The sequence below is a fragment of the Enhydra lutris genome, unplaced genomic scaffold (genome assembly GCF_002288905.1).
Source record: "Enhydra lutris kenyoni isolate GAN:26980312 unplaced genomic scaffold, ASM228890v2 scaffoldscaffold1, whole genome shotgun sequence".
Classification (NCBI taxonomy): domain Eukaryota; kingdom Metazoa; phylum Chordata; class Mammalia; order Carnivora; family Mustelidae; genus Enhydra; species Enhydra lutris.
Window position 1 is genome coordinate 78,525,954 of NW_019154085.1, and position 24,479 is coordinate 78,550,432.

The 24,479-nt window shown below is 34.9% G+C and overlaps 1 protein-coding gene across 3 annotated transcripts in view; it reads right to left on the reverse strand.

Annotated features, from left to right (window-relative positions):
- Positions 1-11,415: 11,415 nt before the first annotated feature.
- Positions 11,416-24,479, reverse strand: part of LOC111143691 (NCK associated protein 1) — a 99,434-nt gene continuing 86,370 nt past the window's right edge. Inside the window, exons 25-31 of one of the 3 annotated variants that reach the window (XM_022497532.1) lie at positions 20,715-20,797; positions 20,006-20,086; positions 16,358-16,451; positions 14,472-14,594; positions 13,780-13,889; positions 13,316-13,405; positions 11,416-12,356 (exon numbers count right to left, since the gene is read on the reverse strand). In XM_022497532.1, coding sequence (XP_022353240.1) covers positions 12,240-12,356; positions 13,316-13,405; positions 13,780-13,889; positions 14,472-14,594; positions 16,358-16,451; positions 20,006-20,086; positions 20,715-20,797 — 698 coding nt within the window. In that variant the 3' untranslated portion in view covers positions 11,416-12,239. The remainder of the gene's footprint in view (positions 12,357-13,315; positions 13,406-13,779; positions 13,890-14,471; positions 14,595-16,357; positions 16,452-20,005; positions 20,087-20,714; positions 20,798-24,479) is intronic. The other 2 variants (XM_022497518.1, XM_022497524.1) reach the window with 2 other exon arrangements.

Genomic DNA, 24,479 nt, shown 5'->3' on the forward strand with positions numbered 1-24,479 from the left:
AGATCATGACTTGAGCCGAAGGCAGATGCTCAACCCACTGAGCCATCCAGGCATCCCTCAAACATTGCTTTTAAAATGAAAACTCATCAAATCAATCTTTTAAAGGGGCACCTGTGTGGCTCGTCAGTTAAGCAACTGCCTGCAGCTCAGGTCATAATCTCAGGGTCCTGGGATCAAGTCCCACAACCAGCTCCCTGCTCAGTGAGGAGTCTGCTTCTCCTTCTGGCCCTCCCCCTGCTCGTGCTCTCTCTCTCAAATAAATAAATAGATAAATAAAATCTTTTTAAAGAAATCAATCTTTTAAAAAATAAGTTAAAACAGAAAACAGAGAATATAATAGAATATAGAATATAATTTCTCAGAAACCCGTCCGTTATAATGATCCTTGAGGACATGCCACATTCTAAAAATGCCACAATACTGTATTTTTTCCGTTTCTGATTCCCTTTAGACCTTAAGTTATTTAGAATGAAGAGTTCTATTATTAATTTCAAGATTAATTAAGGAAACAAATACTCTCTAATAAACTTCCCCCTCAGAAAGTATGCTGTGAGGTGGGAAAGTCTGATGGCTAGACAAACATTACAGAAATCCAGGGACAGAGATGCCCTTTGCCTCAATGTTAGGAGAAAAAAATTATTTTTCTTTTTGTTCTTGTGGAAGGGCTGGCCCCTCTAGTGCCCAGAGGAACATTTATTAGGCTTTCCCTCCCTTCACTTCAAATAAATCGAACTTTGTAAAGGAGTTATAAAGCCAAGACCAGAGTGATCACTGAAACTGGGAATCCAAGCATGCCAGTCACGACAGCATGTTGTGAGCACCTTTACCTGGGTGTTCTCCCCAGGAATACAGGTACTCTCAAGGTCTTCTCTCTCTCACGAAGAGAGGCAGTCAAACTCAATCTGAGAATTTACCATCCATGCACACCTCAACTTCAAAAGATACAATGATATTGATATGTGAAGCAAAGCAGAATTTCTATGATACGTTTTATTTAGGATGACTTGGCAGATTCAGAAGCTGTTCTTGAAAGACCACACCTATATTCCAACTGCAATGTTTTGTATAGAATGCTAATGTTCAGACTGTAGCTAAAGAAGGCTCTATGGCTTCTAGCTGAGGAGAGTATACTTGAATTGTGTGATATCTCCTTCAAACTGAAATATTAGTGTTAGTTCACTTGTTAGCAACCACTGGACTTGGGCTCAAATATGACAAAAATAGAACTCACTAGAGAGGTCATCAGCTGCTTCCTCCAATCAGTTTCTGGATGCTGTGGACGCCAACAGCAAAGGCATTTATTCTGCAAGAGTGTTCTGCCATCTTGAAAGCCTAGGAGCCTTGTCGGTCGTCACTGTGTGATCAGCTGCCAAAGTGATTGCCAGTGTGATCTTGAGAGTAGATGAGAAGTTACACTGACAGGATATTTCAAGGTCTACTAATCCTTGTGCCTGGTGACATGAGAAGATCATCAGACCAGCTCAAGTATGGGAGGTATTTCTGCAAAGGGATAAGATTACAGTTAAGTGTCTCAAAGCTCCTGCCTTTTTTATGAAGTACTGACTTTAGTTAGGGGTGAGTCACCAAATTGAAAGGATTATTTTTCTATTTCAGGACAATGACCTCAACTGTCACTCTGTAATTTCTCTTAGACCTTCTCTTCTTTGTTCTTGGCATTTCACTTACAATTCCAGAGTTGGTTTTTTTTTTAATCATTTTCCTGTAATATGGAACACTTTCTTGATCTCTCACTATCCTTAAGCCTATTTTTAAAAAATTTTTATTTAAATTTAATTTAGTTACATATAGTATACTATTAGTTTCAGGGGGGTATGCCTATTTATATAAGAAGTTCAGATTCCACATCTCCCCCAGGACTCCAAACATGTGAATCATCTCATTGGGAGAAATCACAGAAACCACTTTGTGTCACCGCTGAGCCACCTCCATTCCAGGCACTGGAAGTACCTACCTGTACTTCACAATGCCCTGTCCCTCAACAAGAACAAAAAGAAAAATAACCACTTGTCCCCAGCGTGAAGCAAAGGACATTTTTCTGTAACATCTATCTAGCCATCAGCCTTTTCCACCGAGTTGGGGGATTGATTAAAAAAAAAAAAGAAGAAAAGATGAAATAAACATGGATCCAAAAGACATTCCCAGAATCAAAGGAGACACCAATATGTAACAATTACACTATGATTCAATAAGTATTACAATAAAGGTATTTACAAGGTTCAGAAGAAACAGTGGATGATGTACTCTGGCAAAGAAGTTGATGTTTGAACTCATTGTTGACAATATGATCAGCAGTTTGCAGGCCAGAATATGAGAGAACATTCCATTCTAGAGGTAGGAAACAACATGAGAAAAGGCACAGAGGCTTCCAGTGAGCAACTGTTGAAATTGTTCTGGGTACTACAAGGACATTTGAAAATGTAAGCTTTCTATCTTTTACATCTGTGGTATATACTATGCACAAATACAGTGTATAAAGTATATATAGTAAAGAGCAGTCTTAAACTAACTTGAAGATTGCTTTATGTTAAATGTACACGAGAAAAAGTTCTTTCCCATTTGATACAAAGACTCTCAGATCAGAGCTGGAGTACAGGCTGACACAACAATGTCCATTCTCATGACTGGAAGTTGTGATGTTACTATTCATAAAAACCATGACAAACTCTTTGAAGATAATTTCATAAAAATCAAAACAAATAGCCAAATCAACAACAAATAAGAAAACAGCCACCACTTATTAAATCTCATCAATTTATATACATGTCCTCACTTACTTTAATCCTTACAACAGCCCTTTGAGGTAGACACTATCCCCATTCTACACTTACAGAAACAAACTCCATCAAGTAATTCATCCTTAAGTGACAGAGCTGGGACTGAGATCCCAGATTTGTTTGATGCCATAGAATCATACCTCATACATACCCCATACCCCTAAAATCCTAGCAGGAACCAGCAAATGCTCATTATGATTTAAACTTTGACTGGGGGACTATGCACATTTATGCAGCAACATGGAATAGTACAAGGAGCACTAGATCTACTGAACCAAGAATCAAGATGAATTCTAGAAGAAATCACAAGATTTCTTCTATGTGACTTTGGATAATTGTTGTTGACTAGGTTAAAGTAGGTAATTTCTAAAGCTTTATCCAGCTATAAAAGACTAAAATGCTCCATTATTACTGTCACTCTGTATTTTTGTTACAAGGGATTTAAAGCTGTGATAGTTTCTTCATGAAAAAATAGTCCCTATTGACTAATTTGGTTGTGCAGATTAAATGGGGTAATGGGCATGAAAATGCCTAGTATCAACAGTGGCACAATGTAAGCACTCAGAAGTGTTTCCTGACCCTGAATCTGCAAGTAAATTAGTGCAAAGCACCTTTAAATGCTAGTGCATAAAAAAGTCCACATTTATATCTGAGAGATCTGAGACAATGTAATGGTAAGTATGTAGTTTGGGGCCAGATTGCTATTTAGCCACTACTTCCTTTCAATATGATGTTTGTGCAAGTTACTCACCTTCCCTGAGCCTCAGTTTCCACAGGAGTAACTTGGGGATAATCACCATGTAGGATGACTGAGGAGACTAAATGAGCAAAAGAGGATCCAATTGATAAAACTTCGCAGTGTCTGCTGCATAGTGAGCTATCAATAAATGTGAGCTCTTCTTAAGACTCTAACCAGCATTTTCAGCTTGGACAATACCCCTATTAACAGCCAAGGTCAAATTTGACCTGTCCTCCCATCTCAAGTTCTGCCAGCTGGGCCTTGCACTTCAGGGTACACACAGAGACCTGTGTACATTTTGGCTGAAGGTAAGAAGTAGGAATGGACTGAAGTTCAGCTTCAGCCTAGGAAGTTCTGCATTATCTCCGCTCCTTAGATTCTGCTTCAGTTTTTGCAAGGTCTAACAATCAGATGCCTGCTCCAACCTGCTCTCTGGCATCCACAACTTGTGTGTGATCAATCACCAGGTAATCACATAGGTTATGGTCATACATAGTTAGTACAGCATCTTGATTTATGATTAACAATTGAATATCCACTTTCAAGTAAAACCTTTCAGATGTAATTGGAGTAGAGATATCCCCAAATTGGATTCTATCACTTTAAGTATGAATGTGCCTTTTTTTTTTTTTTTTTAAGATTTTATTTGTCAGAGGAAGAGAGCATGCACAAGTAGGGAGAACAGCAGGCAGAGGGAAATGCTGATTCCCTGCCGAGCAAAGAGCCCGAATCCCAGGACCCAATGGATCATGACCTGAGCCAAAGGCGGATGCTTAACTGGCTGAGCCACCCAGGTGTCCCTGAATGTGCCTTTAGAACTCAAGTTTCTCTTACATGACACTTGCTGTAAAGATTCTCTTTCTACTAAATGGAAGATGCTGAAATTAATGGGCATGCTGTTAAAGATAATATGCAAATGGGAATTCAATTGTATTTGTTCTGTTGTCACATTTTTAGAACCAAAGTTTATGAAAAATTTTTTTCAAATAATTGTGATCCAGTAATACATGCAAAATTAGAAAATAATAAACAAGGGCAACATGTTTTAGGTTTGTTTCTGGTAATATAATCCAATAATGCATGAAGTTTCAGCATGCAAGAATACTTTAAGAAATTTTATCATTACCACTGACCCCCAAAACTTCAAATCCAGGAGTTAAAGAGGAGATGCCTTTAACTTAGTACTAATGGAGAAAAAGCAGATCTTAAATAATTTGATAGCAATTTCATGAGTTGCTCTCCACTCTATACTTGAAAGCAGCTAGTATTTTGGTTTTTTAAAGATTTTATTTGGCAGAGAGAGAGAGAGCGAGAGTGAGCAAGCGGGGGAGCAGCAGGCAGAGAGAAAGGTAGAAGCAGGCTCCCCACTGAGCAGAGACAGTTGGGACTCTATCCCAGGGCCCTGAGACCATGACCTGAACCAAAGGAAGCCACTTAACTCATTGAGCCACCCAGGTGCCCCATTTGTATTTTAAATGAGTGATTTAAAATGAGCACAGGAGCAATTTAGCAGTTGACAGAGGTGAAAAATGAATGATCCTAAACTACATTAAACTTCAAAAACATAACTGATATAATAAAATTGTAACAATTTTTGAATAAAAGTTGTTCATGTATCACAGAAGCTTGTATTCTATAATGGTGATCTTCCAAGTAGGCCTTGGCCAAATACTAATTTCAAGACTAGACCATTGAGCATTTGGTCAGTATATACACTATGAATATGACTTAGCCATATACAACAGTTAAGACGGTAATCACCAGGTTGTTCATAGAGTATAGCCCCATCTCCAGGTCACTCATGTCCCAGGTTTGTGGACCTCATGAAAGAAGTTGACCAGAACCTGTCCATCCATCTCATTCTCAAAGTGAAGAGAAAATTACTAGTAAAGTGAGGGTTAAGGTTAATTGGAAATAAGATATGGCCCTCTCTGGGTTGGTTCCTCACTTTAATCTGCTAATTTGCCCTATTTTGTTATTTTTAGGTCAAAATGACAGGCTGAAAACTTCTCTTGGAAATGAAACACATTAGAGTTAGGCATGCTTGATCTGAAATGTTAGTGACAGTAATATGTATGGGAAGTTCGATTCATATAAGCACCTGTACTTCAATATACTTAAAGCAGCTTTCCACTCTGAAAATAATACCAAGTAGAGTCAATAAATATGAATTTTCCTTTCAATTCTATAGGACCAAATAGCTAAACAATCGTTTTTCATTAACGATTAAAACATTTAAGAATACAAACCAGTCTTTTTCCCAAAAGACAAAGGTCACAGCAAATCTTTAGAAAAAGAGACATGTTATCTATTTGAAAATTCAGGCCAATGCCATTAAATGATATGGCGGTTTGTGCTCAAGCAGCCATAAAGACAGATGTGTAGTTACTACTTTAGGGATTACTCATTCATAGAGGTTTTTATGAATAACACAGCTGTTATCTTCCAAAGGCAAGTCACTGTAATAGAAGGGTTGGCATGATTACACGTAATTGGTAGATTATGATTTACCACCTGAAAAAAAACTTGGTTTAGAAGGCCTGGTGGTAGATACATGAGACTTTACCATTCTCACATCAATGCCACAGCCAATCAGTGAATTCAATTTTTCTTTCTTTATAGCCAACCTACCTTAAGATTGGACTTTGGAACTTTGAATATATAAGCAGAGAACAAAGAAAGAAGATAGAAGACAGGCAGACCAGGAAAGTAGAAGAGCTAGCCAGCCCAATGAGGCTCCTACCCACAGAAATGCTAATTGGTATACTTTCTTCTTCTCCTTATACATGCCAAGTTTGTTTTTGCCTTCTGGGCTTTCACCTTCACTGTTCTCTCTGACCATTTCTGGCCCCTTCTCACCTTTCATGTACCAGCTCCACTGTTTCTCGTACAGAGGCCTTCCCCGATGCCTCAAACAACTCTCTCCATGTCTTCCCAGCCCACCATCCCAATACTTCCTCTATTAGAAGTTTGTTCCCTTACTGCCTACCATCATTAATGTGCAAACTTAACTGTAAAATGGGACCTTCTGTATTTTGCTCACCATTATATCCAGGCATCTAGAAATATATGCTGAATGAATGAATGGAAAAGTGGTAGAGAATTACTAGGAGAGTGCCAACAACTAACAGGAGGATTCCAAATGGGAAGTCATGGGAAGCATCTGTGCCAAGTCCTAGGATCACCTTGAAAAGAGAAGGGAAAATTAAGAGGTAACTTGGAAAAAAGAAAGAAAAAGGAATAAATAAGAGTCTAATGGAAGAAGAAGGAAGCCCCCATTTCAAATCTAAGGCACTATTTCTACTTACTGAGGAATTACAAAGATAGGTAAGGGTATTTATTGCTAGCATAAATGAAATTTATCTCATCCAGCCAATATTTGCTCAACTACATCAGATTCTCATTACTATCACCACAGCACCATGTCAAGTATAACACACAAAGTGTAACACACAAAGCTAAGCTCTGAATTTTTTTTGGACTTAACCTTCTGCGTGTGATGAGTGAAAAACTCTCAAAAGGCCTGATAGACAAGGGAAGCCATTTTTAGATTCCTAAGTCACCATGACTATATGAAATCTTTGCTCAAACCGAAAGCCCGATTTATGGCCTACCACACATGCATGGTACATCTACTCTGTGAATGGGTAACCTAAGGGAAAACCATCCTTGAGATAGCGATCAGTGCATCTACTCCCTACATTCCTTTATGGTAAACCTCGTGATTCCTGCCTATGTACTAATCTATACTATTCTGAGTTTTTATAAGATGTAAAAATTATATAACCCGGGCACCTGGGTGGCTCAGTGCCTCTGCCTTCAGCTCAGCTCATGATCCCAGGGTCCTGGGATCGGGCCCAGCATCGGGCTCTCTGCTCAGCAGGGAGCCTGCTTCCTCCTCTCTCTCTCTGCCTGCCTCTCAGCCTACTTGTGATCTCTGTGTGTCAAATAAATAAATAAAATCTTAAAATATATATATATATATATAACCCTGTAAAAACTATTCATTTCAAAATGTATGTTCTCTAATTTTTTAGCTTAGTGGTATCTAAATCAAGCTTGTGGATCATGTCATTAAAATTTTCCATATAGTTATTAAAAAAAAAAAAAACTATTCATTTCTGGAGCACTTTCTTGACCATGAAGACTGTTTCCCCAGCAGGTGCCCTAACTTTGGCTCAAATAACTCTTCCTTACTTCTAGATTCTAAAAGGTTTATTCTGTGTTGACATTCCCAGAAGCCTTTTTTCCAGAATAAACTACCAGGATCCTAGTCCTATTCCACAGAACTTTGGAATTTTTTCCATCCTTCCTGGGTTAAGAAACTGGCAACACTAGCAGAACTATTAGCTGATTAAAATATGACATAACAGCAAAGTTCACTCTAAGCTCCCAGAAGGGAGGTGCAAGACCTTACACATCTTTTTCATCCCAATCGTACAGACATATGCTCAAACTGACTGAATTGGAGAACAGTTTGTGACCAGATTTCCTCTATTAGTACAACCCATAAAGACAAGGATTACAGATGGCTAAATGACAGGTAGGGCAACTTTTTCTTTACAAAGAATTATCTAAATTACATTTAAAATAATGTATGATATAGATCCCATTTCTTTTATATTTTTAGTAACAAAAGGCCACTTTAGGGGTGCTTGGGTGGCTCAAACATCTGACTCTTGATTTCCGCTTAGGTCTTGATCTCAGGGGCTTAGGCCGGAGCCCCACATCAGGCTCCACACTAAGCATGGAATCTGCTTGTCCCTGCCCTCTGCTTCTTCCCCCTGCTCTCTAGCTCTAAACAAAACAAAACAAAACAAAACAAAACAAAACAAAACAAAACACAAACAAGAAAACCCTTTAAAACAAAAAGGCCACTTTACCTGGGTTCACAATCATTTTGTAAAATGAAAAACTTTCCATAAAATGAAGTCTGGGGTGAAATGAATGATACAAACAATTTTACCAAGCACATTAAAATATAAAGAGCTTTACAAATGAACTTTAGAGGATATAATGAAAAGACAAAGGCTAATATTAATTTTACTAATTTAGAAAGAAAGCACTTACGTTCTTTCTGGTCTTTTTTCTTTCTCTTTAAAAAATCATGTACACCAGGCTATTAGTATGAAAGGCAAGGGAAGTCTTCCAACTTTTTGCCTTCTGATTGGCAAATGTTTTTATTGAAAACAGTTTTTAAAATGACATCTCTGAGGAATGAGGTTAAAAATTGCTATATACACAGTCTCCTAAATATAGTATCTAACACACAAACAAAATCTCTCTGAATTAGCTTAATATATAATTTATTTTATACCTATTTAATAGAATAAAGGAATTACAATCTCACCATAATTTCAATTGATTCTTAAGTTCATATATTTAAATTGCACATCTTTTCATTTTTTAACAGATATATATATATACCCTTTTTATATGCTATTCTTAACATAGACTTAGAAATAAATATCCTATACTTCTAAAACTCAATTAAAATTCAGTTATCAAAGTAGCTGCATCCTAATATTAATTACTATGCACTATTAGTAGATTTTAATAGCCATATCACTACACTCAAGATTGTATGGGAGCTGTTTTCAACCCTAACTGTATGTACCAAAATTTTTTTACATATGCCAGTAAGTGTTCAATTAGTATCTTAAAACTTTTAAACACCACTTGAAAGTAACAAAAAGAATGAAAATGAGTAATTCATTAAAGAAATAAAAATAACCAATTAACACAAGAAACATATTTCACCTCCCTAATAAAGAAATGCAAATTAAAACAAAATGTCTCCCTTTCTGAAGAGGCAAAGATATGGATTAGCAGTAATAGAGGAAATTATAGTCACACAATTATAGGAGTAAAACTGATATAATCTTATTGGATTATTATAATCTTATTGGGAACTAATATTATGTATCAAAGTTTAAAATTTGTACATCCTGGGGCTCCTGGGTGGCTCAGTGGGTTAAGCCTCTGCCTCCGGCTGCAGGTCATGATCCCGGAGTCCTGGGATCGAGCCCCGCATCTGGCTCTCTGCTCAGCAGGGAGCCTGCTTCCCCCACTCCACCCCCGCCTGCCTCTCTGCCTACTTGTGATCTCTGTCAAATTAATAACTAAATAAAATCTTTAAAAAATAAAATAAATAAAATAAAATTTGTACATCCTTCCACCAAGCAATCTTACTTGTGAGAAATTATCTTAAGGAGATAATAGGCCAAATTCACCAAGATATAGATAGAAGATATTTAAAATGAAAAACGAGGAATTTCCTAAATGTTCACTAAATTACTAAATTAGTCATGGCATATATGAGGCATTGAAGAAAAAATCAAAGACATCTTCTATTGCTGAGTGAAATAGCAGAGTATAGGACTCGCATCCATGGCATGACATGATTGTACAGAAAACAGTAAAAACCGTGTGCTGTAAAGTTTAGAATAAGAAACATTAAGACAAAAAAAAAGGTTAGGACAAACAAAATGTTAGAAATAATACTGCCAGTTTACTTTTAGTTCTCCAAGTTACCTTTGTCTTTTTTTTTTTTTTTTCTTTTTTTTGAAAGAAAGATTGTCTTCAAAGAATAATCAGATACTATACCAGTCAGTTTGGGTATATGAGAAAAAAACAGGCAAGAAAAACTTCACATGACTATGAAGGAGCCATCTTTTCTTGGCCTAAACAGGGTTAAATAATGGCATATGGACATCTTTATGGCCTACCACATTACCAATCTAAGTGCATGAATTCAAATACTTACTTTACCTCTTGGGGTATCATTACCAACAAGTTACTATCACCCTAGGATACTAATATTTCAAAACAAACAATTTAATTTCAACTGTTCACTGAGTCATTAGGCTATTTCAAGTCTATAAAACCACTCCATTAAAAACTTTCTTTCCTTCTTTTTAAAAGATTTATTTTGAAAGAGAGAGAAAGAGAGAGCACATGCAAATGAAGGGAGAGGCAGAGGGAGAGGAAGAGAATCCTCAAGTAGATTCCCCACTGAGTGTGGAGACTGATCTGGACTCAAACCCAGGCAGGACCTGGAGATCAATACCTGAGCCCAAATCAAGAGTCAGACATTTAACCAACTGAGCCTCCCAGGCAACCCAGATAATTCCTTCCCTTTTCAAAAATCCTCACTGAACTACTAAAAATTCCCAACAGATAGTGGTAACTATTCCCTGCTTTAAGTATAGACTGGAAAAAATCATATGCAAAATAGCAACACGATTATCTTGTGGCACCTCAATTTCATTCTACTCTTTGTATCTGAACAAAGAAGAACATTATATAACTATTCATAGTAGCTTTCTTTTCTCTTTGAGATTTTTGCTTAAGAAGCTGTGAGCAAAAGCTCTATTTGAGACCCAGATACAAAGCTGCTGAGAAGTAGTCTTTATAACGCCACATCAAAGAACAATACGTTTGGTTAGTTTTTAAACAAAATGAGCTGCTCTGTCCACCATGCCAATCCCTAAGCAATAAGTCTTTTCCATTCATTACTGACTGATGTAGTTCTCAACAACATTTTATAGTTTCATATCATTCATTTATTCCCATTCTTTCAAGTAACTCTGTCCATTTGGTCACATACACAACTGCAAGCTGATGGCACATGAGTTTCCTTTTAGTTCTTAATTCTTAAAAAATGTTATGTAATTTTATTTTCCAATTATATTTATTTAAAATTTTTTTCCCAGTGGAACACTTTTCAAAATATTTAATCAAATTTTGTTCCAGCTGACGTAGTATCAAATGCTTTATTTAGACATTCCTAAACTAAAACTTATTTTAAACTAAATTGAAACTAAAATATTCATATTGAATAAATTTCTGGAGATCCAAAATTAAAGAAATAATTCAAAATGTGATACAGTCTAGTGTTTATTTTATGTTATGGCAGGTACACTTGAATTTCAAAAATTTAAAACATATAAAAAGTGGTTAGGGACTAATATTTGTATCAACAGTTGATAAATGTCTAAGATTGTTTATTATACAGCAGGGTACAATGGTAGTGCTAATGCCAGTAGGGCACCATGGAAGTTAGTCTAAAAATTATCACCAGGCTTTATACAAGCAACAACATATGCGGCTGTTTTAGAATTTCCGGACATAGTCTGCTTCTAATGTTAAGCAGTCCTTTAACATTTTTAATGTTATACAGTGTTACAGTATTTAGTTTGGCAAATGTTTCAAAATAAAGTAGAAATGTATTCATAACATCACAGAAATGCACATCCAGTTTTGTTTTCAATAAGAACCATAGGTACAGATCAGAACTCTTCCCTATATGAAATAATTTACACACAGATGAATGCTATAATATCACTATCTAAAATAATCACTAAATACAATTCTTTTTCGGAAATAAACAAGCCAAGATTTTTTTTTTCATTTTCAAATATCAAAAACATAGAGATAATGTATGTTTTTCAAACAATGATATTCTAAAATTATAGAAATAACTTTAGTGAATTCAGTGAATATGAAACCTAAATCAACCAAGTATACTGTAGTACAACCATATTAAATGAAACAAATGATCAGAAATACAACCGTATGAAAGAAATTTATAATCCACAAAACTGTTTTTCAGGCCTTAAGGTAAAATAGTTCCACAGTTTACAGGTAAAACCAGAGCAACAAAAAATGCGTGCTTGTCTTCAATAAGTAGATATTTTATGATTTTATGCAGAAGATGTAACACTTTGCTTGTAGACAGCATGGTATGCATTTCTCAGCAAGACATAAGGAAAACAAGATTCCAAAAGATCCATTGTCAGGAATGGGGATTCCTGCACAATCTGAAAAGTAGCAAAAATGCATCACAGAATTGAAATTATTTGTAATCAGAACACTTACTCACAGCCACTAAATCATAATTTCTATACTGTTCTTACTAGAAATAGTTAGAAAATTATTTTCTTTTTACTTTAAAACGTGAAATAGAAATGTGCCAGTATTTTGCTGTCAAAATCTTTAAAATCACCACTTTTCAATTAAGTCTACTAATCATAAGAACAGATTGAGCACTTTCATTTGCCCTCAACTATATTCTAGACATATAAAAGAATATAAACATATTTAAAATATGGTCCATAGCATCAAGTTTAACTGGGTTCCTACGATTAAGCCAAAAAGCCAAATCAAACATAAAACCAACTGTAATTAAGTGGAAAGCTAGAGGAGTTCAAAAGGGATGAAGATTAATGTGAGCCACAGTAATCAGGAAAGTCTATCTAGAAAAAGATTTTAGCTATGGGGTATGCCAAATCACAGGATAGATACAGATCTCTGCAGGAAAAGGAAATTACTCTAAGTGAGGGAAGAGCCACAGTGTAGAAGCAAGCATAGCTGGTTCAGACAGTGAAGAGAAAGAGCTGGCCAGGCTGAGAGAATCACAGCAAATTGCATTAGATGGGTGGAAGAGACTCAAAATGTAGAAAATTCAGAAAAACTAGAAGAGTTGAAAATGACACACTAGGAAAATATAAGGCCTTAACTGATTCCCAGGTGGTTAAAAAACTATTTATAAAAGAATATCCAATAGGTAATACTTATCTTTCATTCTGTTGTTTCCTGGTATGATTACCATATGGTAAAATACAAGTAATTAACGTTAGTCTTTCAAGTGGTATTTAGAAAGTGTGTAGCTTGAGTGGACTGAACAGAAGGTACTTCAGCTCATAATGTTATTTAAACACTACATGCCAAGAAGACTATCAAGAATGTTCTTGTTAATAAAAAATAAAATGAGACTTACCATATCTAGCAGTAAATAAACAGATTCTCTATTTCTTGTTGTTGTTTTATCTGTCTCCTGGCCAATCTTCAGTAGACTGGAAGATGCAAGCTTAAAAGTATATAAACATTTTAAGAAAGATTTAATGAAATGTTCATAAGTTACTTATTTTCACTATGCTTCAACCTAAAATAATACATTTCAATCACTCAGTGTCTATATATAAGATAATTCATAATAAAATTCAAGGCAGTCCAAAGATCAGCTTAGAAAAAAAAAAAGGTCATATTGCAGAGATTTAGAAATGAGAGATTTCTAAGGGAAAAATATGCTAACCGGCTCCTTGATTTTAATGCCTGCCTTCTTCACCTGGTCCTCCTTACAGAGGAAAAAAAAAAAAAAAGAATTTATTCTGTTATATCTGAAGTTATCATTTTAATTTTCCTTATAAAACATCACAAGTTCTGCTATTTGACTATACCTACCGCCAGAAATTCTTTAAGACGGTCTTCAATGCTTCCCTTGTGAATTGTAAACAAAGCTGCAGCGATCTGGTTGATGGCCTTGGCCAAACAATGTATGTTGTTGCAGTGCCCTGAGAAAGTGCAAATAGGGTTTTTAGTTTTTCTGCATGACCCCAAAATTTCAAAGAATATATAAACAGCAAGTCTTTAATCACGTCACAATCTACATAAATAGTGACATTATTAAGAACTGGGAGATTACCTGCCTTGCTCTCTTTTCATTTTTATGAGGATTAGTGCTTTTAAAAATATTATAGCAAAAAAGCAATGAATGATGTTTGTATTAAACAGGCAAATTTTCAAAAAATCCCAAGAGAAATCATATATCAATTTTATATTGTCTCTGAAACTAAAAAAGATGTTCTTAGCTGCTTTACATTTTGTCATTCAATCTTTAAAATAATCTTAAGAGTTGGATACTCCTTCATCATCCCCTGCCACACACACTCAGGCACCCAAAAGCTCACACATACGTGTTTCATTTATCAGCAAACTGGGGCTTTTGAAAAAGAAAAGTCAATTATTCAAGGTTATAAAGCTAGTGAATGGCTAGTAAGTTCATCTACATTCTATTATAAATGAACATTAATTACTTGAAGAGTATCTATTATATCAAAACTCTTGACTTTTTCATTACCAAAGCAATTTTAAACCATTACCTTCTATAGCAGGGCTATACTGAGACATCACATTACTAGCCAATGTTGGCAAAGAAACTGCCACAAAGACCATAAGGAGGCAGGCAATTTTATATTCTTCTTCCGGACTTATGTTTTCTAAGGGAGAAAATTAAAAATAAAACCAAGATATTTCTTCAAGATTAGTTAAGAACTATCAATCTAAACCAGAAAATGCAAATTTCAATTTTTATACTGAGCTTCTATAGAATTAATCACAAGTTTGTTATAAGTGATAAATAAGTAAAATACATTATTATTAGCTATTATAAACTACCCAAACATAATTCAAGGACCTCTAAAAAAAACACTGAGGCAAAATAAAATTTTTAATTTTAAGATAATAGGGCAAAAAAATATGATTAGGATAAGTGGAATCCTAAAATTTCCTAACTGAAAACTGATGATAAATTATTATAAGAATATTCTGTGTACTACAGTTTAGAAAATTATCACATAAATTACTCTATGAAATCATCAAAAAAAGCCTTATTTTTTTCTAAAACATGTAAATGTGATCTGAAGTTTACTATTAGTATTTAAAAGATATAAATGTGGAAAGTGGTCTAGATTTCCAACCTATTTTAGAAGACAGAAGGCACCAATGATAAAATGAAAATAACTAGCACTGCCATAAGTCTTTTAAGACATAATCCTTTCTAAAATATTTATTATAACATGTATTAAAAGTGTAGGGTTACCTAGGCAGTTGAGTCTGGTACCTGGGAAATTCCAGTTATTCTATTATTCACCTACCATATACATGTAAGAACTGAACTTAAGAGCCAGAACATGTTTTAAAAATTTGGCTATGAAAAATATAGTTGTAGCCAATTGAGTAATAGTGGCAATTACCCATGTGACTATAATTAACATACTGCATGAATGATGAAACAAAAAGGAATGTTAAACAAAAAAAAGAACTAATGAACCCAGACAAACATGCTAGATACAAGAGGATAGGGATGGTTATTTTAGTATTAGAAACAGATAAAATGTTATTTACTTTGTAGACAAATCTAGAAATATCTAGAACATTCTGGGTACTGCATTTCAGAGAGCTAGTTTTAAAATCTTTTAAATGTTTAACACAACACAATGATGCACTGATTCATGGTAAACAACTCTAGTCCAGTGAAAATAAGACACTCTTTCCTAGATACCAATTATGCTACCTACTGGACCATCTCCATCAGTATACAAATTCTGTGACTCTGTCACCTGAAAAAAATCCTTCTCTTGATTTTATTCCTGCCTCTAGCTACTGTCATTTCATTTCTTTGTTCCCCTTTACAGTAAAACTCTTTGACGGAGTTGTTTTATACTTATTATTTCCCATTCCTTTTCTCCTATTCTCTCTTAAGCCCTCTCTATTCAGCATTTTGTTCCAAAAATTCCACTGCCGCTCTTCTTAGCAGCATTACCCATTAGTTCTACATAGCTGATCATTCCCTCTCCACTTTGCTGGAAGTGCCTCTTTCCTAGTTTTCCTTCTCTTTCATCCATCCTTCTTTCTCGGTTTCTTTTTTAGTAGTTCCTCCTCTTCTCCCTGAGTTCTTAAATTTGAAAGTGTCCTAAGCATCAGACCTTGATCCTCTTTCTTTCGCATCTATGTTAACTAACCTTGGAAATTCCATCTAGTCTTATGGTTTAAATATTGTCTGTATGATGACTACACTATAACATAAGCTCCAGATGACAGGGATTTTTGTCTCTTCTGCATTGCTATATTCCAACTACTCACCCCCACCCCCCAAAAATTTGACATTAAGCAGGAATTTAAAAAATAAGTACCACACCTGTATCTGTGTTGCCCTGGTAATTTTAACTAAGACTAATACATATTTACCAATGTATTTTACCTGATTTTTGTGAAGAGAGAGCTACCACTAAGGCAGGATCAATCTCACAAGGTAATCCAGCAGCTGATGATAACTCATAAACATTCATTGCAACCTGATAGAATATTTAAGAATTACAGAGTAAGAAATATTTTAGCAAATTTCTAAGAAATCTCACTTTAGTAAGAAAAGACATTTTAAATTAGAATCCACTAGAGTATTTCAAACTTGGCTGAAACAGGAACTACAGCACAACTAACCTACAATGAAAAATTGAGTTATTACTTTATGATGTGCTGCTTATTAGAACTTCCCATTGTTAGGCCAAAGAAAATCTGTATACTCTCTGTGGCAAATGCCAATAAAATCATACTAACATTACTGTTCTTAGAAACATAGATGTAAAAATATCAAGCCAAAAGAGACGAATAAAGGAACAAAGTGAATCAAAATTGCTCAACTTATATTTATATTCATACTTACTTAATGAAAAATTGTGGTGGTTCAATGACTCATCATATCATAGCTATAAATATGGTAAATTATTCTCTTCATAACAGATTTTTTTTTTAAAGCAAGCTCTAATGCCCAACATGGACCCTGAACCCACAATCCAGAGATCAAGAGTCACATGCCCTATTGACTGAGCCATCCAGGGGTCCCATAAGAGATTTTTAAGGAATATAAATTTAAAGCCTGACAAAGAAATTTCTAATGACTAAAATAATTCTTTTTGCTATCATATATCGATTTCAAGTATTTATGGTATTCTGACTACTCAATACCTCAGTTAAAAACCAATTACATAGTTGGTTACCTTTGCTATTGCTACCAAAAATCCTCAGTATAAAATGCGAAGAAAACTGTGTATCTTAAAGTAAATGGAAATTGCCATGGATTAAGTTCTAGAAAAACATTTTTTGGGGGAGGTGCCTGGGTGGCTCGGTTGGTTAATTGCCCAACTCTTGATTTTGGCTCAGGTCATGATCTCAGCATTGTGAGATCAAGCCCCCCAGTCAGCAGCAAGTCGGCTTGAGATTCTCTCCCTTTCCCTTTGCCCCTCCCCCTAATCATTCTCGTACTCTCTCAAATAAATCAATCTTTTTTTTTTTTAAAAAGGAAGAACTTTTTTTGTGTGTGATCCAATACTCGCTCCCAACCCATAAATTAACTCAAAATGGATCATAAACCTAAACACAGAAGCAAAATTATAAAATTCTTAGAAGAAAATGAAGGTATAAATCTTTATGACTTGGGTAAAGGCAATGGTTTCTTAGAGCACCAAAAGGAAAGCCAATCAAAGGAAAAACAGACAAAGTGGACTTCATCAAAACTAAAAATTTTTTGTGCCACAGAGGACATTATTACAAAAATGAAAAAAAAACAAAAACAAAAACACCCACAGAATGAGATTTGCAAATTATGTCTATGTTAATGGACTTGTATCCAGAATATATAATGAACTCTTACAACTCAAAATTAAAAAGGCAAACAATCCAAATAAGCAAAGGATATGAAGAGATATTTTTCCAAAGAAGATACACAAATAGTCAATAAGCACATGAAAAGGTATTCAACATTCATCATTTTAGGAAAATCTTCAACAAAACAATAAGATGCCATTTCATACATACTAGCATGGCTATAATTAAGACAACAACAAATATTGACAGGATTTCAAGAAACTTGATTATACTTAGATCCACTGAACTATATTCTTTAAATGGGTAAATTTTAAGATAACTGAATTATATCTCAATAAAGCTATTAAAAATATATATATTTGGAGAACTGGTGGTTGCCAGAGGGGAGAGGGATTGGGCAAATAGATGAAGGGAAGTAAGAGGTAAAAACTTTCAGATGTAAAATGAATCACATGAATGAAAAGTACAGCATAGAGAACATAGTCAACAATGTTTGGGTAGTAAGTTGCTGTATGTAGTGCAATGTTGTAATAACTTTGTATGGTGACAGATAGTAGCTACACTATCATGGTGAGCATTTCATAATGTATATAAATGCTGAATCACTACGTTGTACACCTGAAACTAGTATAATATTGTGTAACAACTATACTTCAGTTAAAAATAAATGTTAAAAATATGAGTTTTAAAAAAATATTAAGTGTTGTTGAAAGTTTGCTAAAGGGGCGCTTGGGTGGCTCAGTGGGTCCTGGGATCGAGCCCCGCATCGGGCTCTCTGCTCAACAGGAAGCCTGCTTCCCCCACCTCTCTCTCTGCCTGCCTCTCTGCCTACTTGTGATCTTAGTCTTTTAAATAAATAAATAAAATCTTAAAAAAAAAAAAAAAAAAAAGAAAGAAAGAAAGGTTGGCTAAAAACTAAACATAATTATGTCAGGTGCTGAGAGAACTGGATGGTTGCTCAGAATACTCTCATAATCCATACACCATTGTATTTTCAAGGAATGATTCATCTTTACTGTTTTCTTAACTTTTTTTCTAGAGTTTTTCCATTTAACAAGTTTGCACTAATCACACATGGTTTTCAAACATAAAATCACAGGGCAGTCATTAATTTCAAATGTTTATACTATGTAAAGCACTGTAGGAGACAAAAAAAATAAAACAAGGTCTTCAAAATGTTTACAATCTAGTAAAATTTTAAGAGAAAAAGCACAATTATAATACGAAGCAGAAAATATTTAACTCCACAATGGATAAACAAAAAAGTTTTCTGATAATAATAATAAAAAAGAAATCCTTTACTGCCTGGGGATCAAGGAATGCTTCTCAGAATACAGCAATTGACTCAGACCTTAAAAGATAAGCAGAACTTCAAAAGGCAGAAATTAGAAAAGGGCAGGATTTTCAGGTAGAATAAATTGGAGGATGAAACAAACAGATGTGAGAATGCACACAGGAAGAACTAGTTACCTCATGGGATACATATGACGAGAAAGATAGAGTAAGAAAGGTAAGAGCATGGGAGAGGGATGGAACAAACCATGGAAAATAAGCCTCGGAAAGTGAATAGCATCAATCTGAGAAAAAACTTGAGTGTCATACAAAAGAGTTTAGACATAACTGTTTTCAGACAGTGCATTTCAAAACATGTGAAACAGAAAATAAAATCTTTTCAAGACACATGAAAGCTTGGAAAACATACATATAAGGTCACTTACTGGATGTGTAACCACTGGTTAATTATTGGTGGGGTTATACAAGTGAGTTGGATTTCACAATCAAAATATTTTCAAAACAAAAATTGTAAACTCACATATGGCTACTGATATTGTTTAATTTCTAAAAACAGGGTATTAAATTTTTTTTAAATTATACCCTATAACTGACATCCTTTTACAAGACTTTTAACATTAATTTTTAAAAATTGATTAAATTTTACTAAAACAACTCTTAGTTCACTGGCTTGTCTAATTCTGCTTATGTATGAACAGCTATCAGTATAAGAAAAGATCAATACCACCCCATTTTACATTGCTACAGGTGATCAAGGAAGATGAACTTTCAAAATGCCTATGTAGCATTTTGGTGCTGAGCTCTCAAAGATGCATTTGCAAACGTAAGCATAATAACTGATCACTCTAAAATATAAACTTCATAGTAGTTTTGAATTTATTAAATTTTAGTTCATATGTAGCTCAAATATTTCATTTCAGAAACTGTAAAATCCAAATAGAAATTTTATTACCTTCATATCAGTTTCCCTTGGAATATGATCCTTGAAATCTTCAATTGAACTTACAAGAAAAGGAATGTGGTAAGATAAGACCTAGGCAGGGTAACAAATAAAAATGCATTGTTATTTTTAAATGATGAACCCCAGGGGCACCTGGGTGTCTCAGTTGGTTAAGCAGCTGCCTTTGGCTTGGCTCGGCTCATGATCCCAGGGTCCTGAGATGGAGCCCTGCAGCAGGCTCCCTGCTCAGCGGAGAGCCTGCTCCTCCCTGTCCTTCTGCCTACTGCTCTGCCTACCTGTGCATGCTCTCTCTCTCTCTCTCTCTCTCTCTAATAAATAAATCTTAAAAAAAAAATGGTGAACCCCAAATTTAATTATAACCATTCAATTACTTCTAGTTTTCACAATCATTATTTTACCTTTTCTATTTTCACATGATTTTCTAAAGTACTAAGAACAATACTTAGAATGCCAAACTGAATATAGCTGAAATGGAAAACACTTCAATGAAGAGTAAAGTTGAAAAAGTAGTACAATATCCAGGCAAACTAAATCCCCACCCCAATTTCAATGCCAAAATAAAAAATAAGTTTAAATAACTCTTATTTCTATATATTTGATATTATCTAACTATGAAAACTGGAATTTTAAGTAATTTAATTTCTGGGAAATTAAAAGGGATTATTTAACTATAGGATATGTACTTAAAATGGTTTCTTACATCTCTAAGTGCTTCTTGTGCCAATGATCGGAAGGATAAAATTACACCAATTATTGTCATCCTCTTCAAGACACTGTCAACAGCTAAATTGGAAGAAAAGAGAAGAGTATGAATTCAATTCTTCCTTAACGTTGAAGAAAACTCCTAGTCATAAAATTCCCAAGATAAAAGATATGACAGCAAGTTAATTACAACAAATAATTAAAGAGGGCAAAGTACTGAATGATATTAAAGTAAGGAAATTACAGTTTACTTCATATGGAGCACATACTATTCTTTAAAATGGTTTAGATGGTACACCAGAATCTTGAAATAATCACTTAAGTAGCCACCTGTATAATCCTCTCAGAAATGGCAGAAGTAGGAGGAAGGAGAGAGAGACTAAGGGAGAAAGAGGAGTTGTCAAAGTGGACAGGAGTTAAGTCCTCAAATGGTCCCAGAACTTGGAGATGCTAAACTCTTAAACTGTTGAGGTCTGGAGAGTCAAGAAAAAAAAAAATGGCTATTGAGATCACACGCAGTTTGGGCAAGACCAGGTTGCTGACAACTATAAATGATTTAATCATTCACATTCTGGTTAAAAAGCATTATTCTGAAAATTATTATGATATATTCAATATTAAAACTTAGTTAACAAAATCAAGGGAAATTCGAATTGGAAGGATCAATACCTTCATATTTTAAAAAACCAACAAACATTTATTGAATTACTCCCAATATACAAAGCATAGTACTATATAATAAGAACACAAATATAAACAGAATAATAAACTAGACCATAACTAACAGTCTAAATGAACTGTCAAGAAAACTAAGAAAATACAACCCTACTTATATGAGACAAAAAGATACACAACTGACCCATGAACCAACACAGGTTTGAAATGTGCAGGTCCACTTACATATGGATTTTACTTTGGTAAATACAGTAAATATATATTCTCTTCCTTATAATTTTTGTAATAATATTTTTTTCCTTGCTTATTTTGTTGTAAGAATATAGTATATAATACATATAACATACAAAATATGTTAACTATTTTATCAGCAAGGCTTCCAGTAAACAGTAGGCTATTAGCAGTTGAATTTTTAGGGAGTCAAAAATTACATGCAGATTTTTGACAGCACAGGGAATCAGCACCCCTAAACCCCATGTGTTTCAAGAGTCAACAGTATATACATACATATATTCGTATATATATAACATCTAGAAAGATGTATAGATAACCATTAACCATAGTTACCTTTAAAGAGCAGGAATGGAGAGAATGTTTGGACTTTCTACCTCCTGTGTGGTTTGCTTAAACCTTGACCATACCATCTTTTATTAAAACACACCAACAGCCATAATATAAGCCAAAATGTGATGAGACTTAAAACAGTAGTGTTAACAAAATGAGGTAAGGCACAAATATGTTATACCTCCCACATGAGCAGAAACCAGTCGAATCAACCAATTTTTTTTATCTTTCTCTGGTACTTAGTAGAGTGCCGGAGACCCAGAAGACTAGACGTTCAATGAAATGGTTATTCAAGAAATGAGACTATGTTACCATCCAGAAAAGGAGAGAAGAAAGAAGGATGAAAGGAACTATTTCTCTGGGAAAATGTTATCAAAGTTGGTCATAAAGGAGAAGACAAAAGCATTCCAGGCCAGGGAACAAAACAAAAGGGAATCTAGAAAAAGGAATGCAGAAAATAAGGTGAATAATCAGAAAATAAGTAGTGTGGCATAATCATATATTTTCCAAGGGATGATACTGAGAATTCAATCAAATAGTTTTGCCAGAATTATATCCTACAACCTTCTCTTGAATATATATAACAATAATGACACATTAAAAGTTCTGAGAAACTTCATTGTAAGAACTGTTGTTTAACTTATCATTAATGGATTATTTGCCATACCTTTTTAAGCACTGGCACTTCCTCTAATTCCCCAAAATTTCCATTAACACCTTGCTATGTTCTGAACGTTTATGTCCCTACAAAATTCATGTATTAAAAACTGAAGCCCCCAAAGCTGATGGTATTAGGTGGGGCCTTTGAAAGGTGCTCAAGCCGTGAAGGTGAAGTCTCATAACTTGATTACTGCCTTATAGAGGTTTCAGAGAGAACCCTATCCCCTTTCAGTCATGTGAAAATACAGCGACAAAAATACAGCGACAAGTCAGCAACCCTAAGGAGGTCCCTCACCCAACCATGCCAGCACCATGATCTTGAACTTCCAGCCTCTAGAACGATGAGAAATAAATTTCTGTTTTTTATGTACTATCCAATCTGCGATATTTTGTTGTAGTAGCCCAAACAGACTAAAGTATATCCCAAGGAACTACCACTTGAGTGGAGACTATGTGGATCTTAGGCCAGGCAAGCAAAAAATTGTAGGGGGAAAGAGAGGAAACAATGGCTGGATATGAGGTTATCCAAATAATGGCTTTTGAATGCCATTTTGATAGAGTTTTGACTATCCTCTAAGCAAGGAGGAGGTAGTTCAGGGTTTTTTAAATATAAAGAGTGATATGAAAAAAAATCTTTGGAAATATAACTGAATGTAGGAGAGGGTTAGACTGAACACATTAGGAAGCCAAGATTGTAGTTCATGAAATGACAAAGCCTTAAATGAGAACCATGGGAATAAAAGGAACAGATTCAGGAATCACATTTAAGAGATGGCATCTGCAGCAGGAGTTACAATTTCAGTATCTACAGCAGGTTACATAAAATAGTGAAGTAGTCTAAGTGAAAGACAGAATAGTGAGGGGGAAAAGCTTGAGAAAAACATTTCTGAAGGAGGCAACTGCTACTTAGCTCCAGCCAATCCCTGCAATGTGGCAAAATACTGTCCAGGATTTGGGGGGAGGGAAAACCAAAAGTTTGGATATTTATGCAAAATCATCCATTTTTAAAATAATGATCAAAAAAAATGTTTTGTTTTGTTTTAACTTAATGGAGCACAGAGCCAAAAAACTTAAAAATCTTTGGGCCAAACATGACCCACCAACTTGCAAACTCTGATCTGGAAGACACAGCTACTAGATATGGAATATGACAGGAAAAAAGTCAGATAGCATAACCAAGTTTCCCTCTGAGAATCACTGGGTGAGTGGCATTGGAGGTAATATAATGGTCAATAACAGAAGAATATCAGGCTTTCTTGCTCCACCCATTTTTATCTCCCATCAGAATATCATTCCTATTCCAGAGATGCTACAAAGTATCTGTGCGTCAAACATCTAACAATATTTCTCAAACTTCAGTGCAAATCAGAATCACCTGCTGGGCCCCAGCAAACTGATCCAGTAAGTCTGGAGTGGAACCCTAATAATTTACGTTCTTAACAAACTCCTATGTGGTGCTTTTGATTGTTGCTTCTGGTCCGCAGACCACACTCTGATCAAATTAGCACTTGGTATTAAATGCCTGGAGTGCCATAAGGAGAGTCAGTCTGGGGATGAATACTTTAAAGACACACTGATAAATAAGACTGGATACATTTTCCCAAAAGGATTATTAAAAAGAAGTCTTAAAAATGGTAAAAGTATTGACAAATAAAGAGAATAAAATTTCAATAAAAAGGGGAATAAAAGAGAGAAACACTATAGAGAAATCAAGTAGAATAAGAGGAAAGAGGACCAGATTTTGAAAATGGGTAGTCACTAATGATCTCTTCCAGAAAGGTTTCAGGCAAATAGCCACATTATAGTGTACTGAGAGTAGAGAACTGGGAAGACAAACAGTGAATACAAGCTAGTCAAAAATTTA